The sequence below is a fragment of the Limulus polyphemus genome, unplaced genomic scaffold (assembly GCF_000517525.1).
Source record: "Limulus polyphemus unplaced genomic scaffold, Limulus_polyphemus-2.1.2 Scaffold5370, whole genome shotgun sequence".
NCBI lineage: Eukaryota > Metazoa > Arthropoda > Merostomata > Xiphosura > Limulidae > Limulus > Limulus polyphemus.
Window position 1 is genome coordinate 5,393 of NW_013670980.1, and position 3,578 is coordinate 8,970.

A 3,578-nucleotide genomic window follows, 5' to 3' on the forward strand; every position below is an offset into this window, starting at 1 on the left:
CCTCTTGTAGCTTTGCGCGAAATTCAAAAAAACAAAACAAACTGTTTATTAGTACAGTAGACATTTCCAAAAATTCCCAGCGACACCTTTTTTTTCTTAAAGCATTTAAGTAAAGTTAATGGCTCTACCTTTTAGTCGTTACGAGATGTATTTTTGTAGTGTATTGATTTATGAGACTGCTTATTTCTAGTCGGTTTGTTATACAGGTCTGTCTTCATTGATTCCTCAGTTACTTATCAAATTATTTAAGTTGTGTTCTATATAATTATTTTACTTTTTATCAAAAGTTCTATATAATTAGGACAAAGAACAATCTTATTCTTGATTTTAACAGAAAGTCAATGCATCTGAGCTCAAGGTTATACCTTACATATTTGTTTTTGTGTAGGCGTTATTCTGAATTGCAATGAAACATATTTGCTTCTTGTTAAAATCACAAATCAATAAATTAAGTGAAGGTTGTTTACCCGTAATGAAACAAGATGGCTGACAACCTATACAGTAGTTGAGTTTCTAGTGTCTTGTGTGTACCTCAAGGTATTTGTTTTGCTAATGAAATAAAATGTTTAATTTTATAAACGTGCCTAAATTAAATCAATCATTAGGCTCACAGAAACTTATCTTAAAGGAAAAGTCACTAAAAGTATTCCATCAAGGTCCGTGGAATGCTACGGACCCCTTGAAAACTGACTGCTACACTTATATCAGTACTTTTAAGATTTGGTTTATGTCGTGTTGCATCGCTCATACAGCATTCAGACGCCAGTTCGTCTCTAGGTAATGGCAAGTGAACTTTATAACATTTAGCTATTGGTTCATCTCTCGGTAACGTCACGTGAACTTTATAACATTTAACTATTGGTTCATCATCTTTCGGTAATGTCACGTGAACTTTATTAAATTTAGCCAATGGTTCATCTCTGATGATGTCACGAGGGATCTGCTTGCTAACAAGTGCATCCTTCTTTGATAGATTGTTTAAACAAAGTATTCATGATGAAACTTTGTTGAATGGACGGCAACTGCCTGTTGTAGAAACACGAGTGTAGAGGACGACGTTTCGAAGGTCTTCCACCTTTTGTCTTCTGACGACAAAAGACTTTCGCAACGTCGTCCTCCACATTTGTGTTTCTACAACAGGCAGTTGTCGTCCATTCAACCAAGTTTCAAGTACATCCTTCTTAAAATGTTATTTTTTTTAGTTAAGCAGAGTGGTGGTCCGTGGGGATAACATTTTAATTAAGATATCGGGCATTTAATGCCTGTGCTAAAAAAAAAAGGAGAAAAATAAACCGAACCTCGTTAATTTCTTGCGTAAATCTCACGTAGAAAGCAACGATTCTCTTCACGGTGTAAAAACAATAGAACAAAGCATTTTTTGAAATTAACAGAAAGTCGATAGAGCGGAAGCTCCACATGTATATTATTACAGGGCTGTGTTTTAAGAATATTACTGCTGTCTTACATGTGTTCAGGTTTTGAGTTTCGTAACCATATCCAAAGCCCGGAGGACTTGGGTGTACGATCATTTTATGCAGAAACGTTTCCACATAGTCTTACAAAAACCAGCAATATCAACTACTCAAAATAAATAAATAAAAATAATATTCTTCAACATTGGATATAGTCAATCCCTCTAGTAGTATCCCTTTAACATTCTTCTATCAGCAAAATCTGTCAATTATATCAATGTTTTTAATGTAAGCAGAGAATTTATTTTGTGTTTCTGTCACTGGTTAACTGGCTAATTCAACAGAGCTAAACATAGAATAATACGAAATATCATTGGTAATATGACGATACAAAAATCCTTATTAAAAGTATTTTAATTTGCTACCATATGATAAATGCAGTAATATTTAATGGTTGTTTTAGAACAAAGCTACATTGAGCTATCTGCTGTGTCCACCTCGGGGGGAATCGAACCCCGGATTTTAGCTTTGTAAGTCCCATAGGATTACCGCTGTCCCACCGGAGGACATACATAAAGTGTATTTTGTCAATCAAGATGATATATATATATATATATTCTAATTAAAATATTCGTTTCATTTTATCAATACATGCATTTATGACTTTGTCTGAAAGCGGTAAAGATAAGTTGTATCTTCAAACATCTGATTTTTTAACAAGACATGTTACAAACAGCAAAATAATAATAACAAAACAATTAAATTACTACTATAGCTCTATCTACGACATTATTAACGGTGGTATGGTTCACAGACAAGGTGAGAACCTATGTATAATTCGCTAAAACAATTAAATAATAATGTCGTAGATAGAGCTATAGTAGTAAATAGGTTCTCACCTTGTCTGTGTACCATACCACCGTGCATAATTCGCGCCACCATACAACGATTATTCTCGTCCACTCTCAGAGTGATTCCCTGTGAATTAAAATTAAATAATGATCATTTATAAAATTAATTTTGTTGTGATTATAATTAAGTACAATGTTTTCAAATATTCCCTTTTTTTAAAATTAGATCATATTTATATGAAATAATAAATGAGTAATAACTGGTTGCTTTTTCAAGAGGATAAAGAAAAATAAATGGTAACCGATATAATGAGATTAGTAATGTGTTAAGAAATAATATCATCATCTTGTTATATAACTCCTAATTTCAATAACAATCTGGCTTACCATAGCTTCGTCTCCTTTTTTCTGAAACTCTACTAATCGGGTTGTCCGCAGTCTTTCATCGCCATCTAGCGTGTCCATATAGAAGCTATTAGTGAAAGACATTAATGGGGAAATGAATAATGCGTTTCTCCTGGTGGTTGCTTTCCGAAATGATTGTTTTGCTATCGTGTCATGAGTTTGCAATAAAGCCTGGAATAGATAAATATAAGGAACAGAAAATCAGGAAAGGAAGTTATAATTAATCAATAAATACATGCAGCAGTAATCAGAAAACCCAATATTTGGAATGAATTGTGTTTCCTCCTCCTTATCCACCTTATTCGAAAAGGTCCTCAGAATACAGAAGATTTCACGAGAGAATGGCATTCAAGGCAGAGAGGGCGGGCATAAACTACAACTTATGTACTGCAGAGGGATAGACAACACAACACCAAATTGATACTTCTATGTAAGAAAGGTGTATTGGAACAGGCTAGACTGGGAATATGATGGTACATAGAAATATCAGTTTGTCCATAGAAAGATTTATTCACAACGACATTACCTTACAGGTACTTGGCAAATAAAACCTATTCTTCAACACGGTATAGGCAATTTCATGCACTGGGTTGAATTGAAACACTAGTAATAACAACCCCTTGTAATGTTTGTTTACATATATGCAGACAATGTATTTAGTTCAGAGTTCAATATTAGATGTATTGCAATGTTTTATACCATTGACCACTGTAAAAATCACAAGAAAAGAAAAAAATATTAAATCTATATATGAGGTATCGTAATGAATCTTTGTGTAAAGTCTCATAAAGTTTGTTCGAAATAATAATAATAAAAAAAAAATAGCAAGCTCGAAACCTGGATTTTGCTAATTTATTTTATCTTTGATCGTCCTAAAACCACAAAAAATTAAAAGTCCCACTTCTCTCTT

The 3,578-nt window shown here is 33.1% G+C and overlaps 1 protein-coding gene across 1 annotated transcript in view; it reads right to left on the reverse strand.

The window, feature by feature from the left end:
* LOC111089146 (peripheral plasma membrane protein CASK-like) overlaps nt 1–3,578 on the reverse strand; it is a 29,956-nt gene that overhangs the window by 4,121 nt on the left and 22,257 nt on the right. The window contains exons 2-3 of the mRNA XM_022401061.1: nt 2,651–2,839; nt 2,312–2,390 (exon numbers count right to left, since the gene is read on the reverse strand). Of these exons, the coding sequence (XP_022256769.1) occupies nt 2,312–2,390; nt 2,651–2,752 (181 nt within the window). The 5' untranslated portion in view covers nt 2,753–2,839. The remainder of the gene's footprint in view (nt 1–2,311; nt 2,391–2,650; nt 2,840–3,578) is intronic.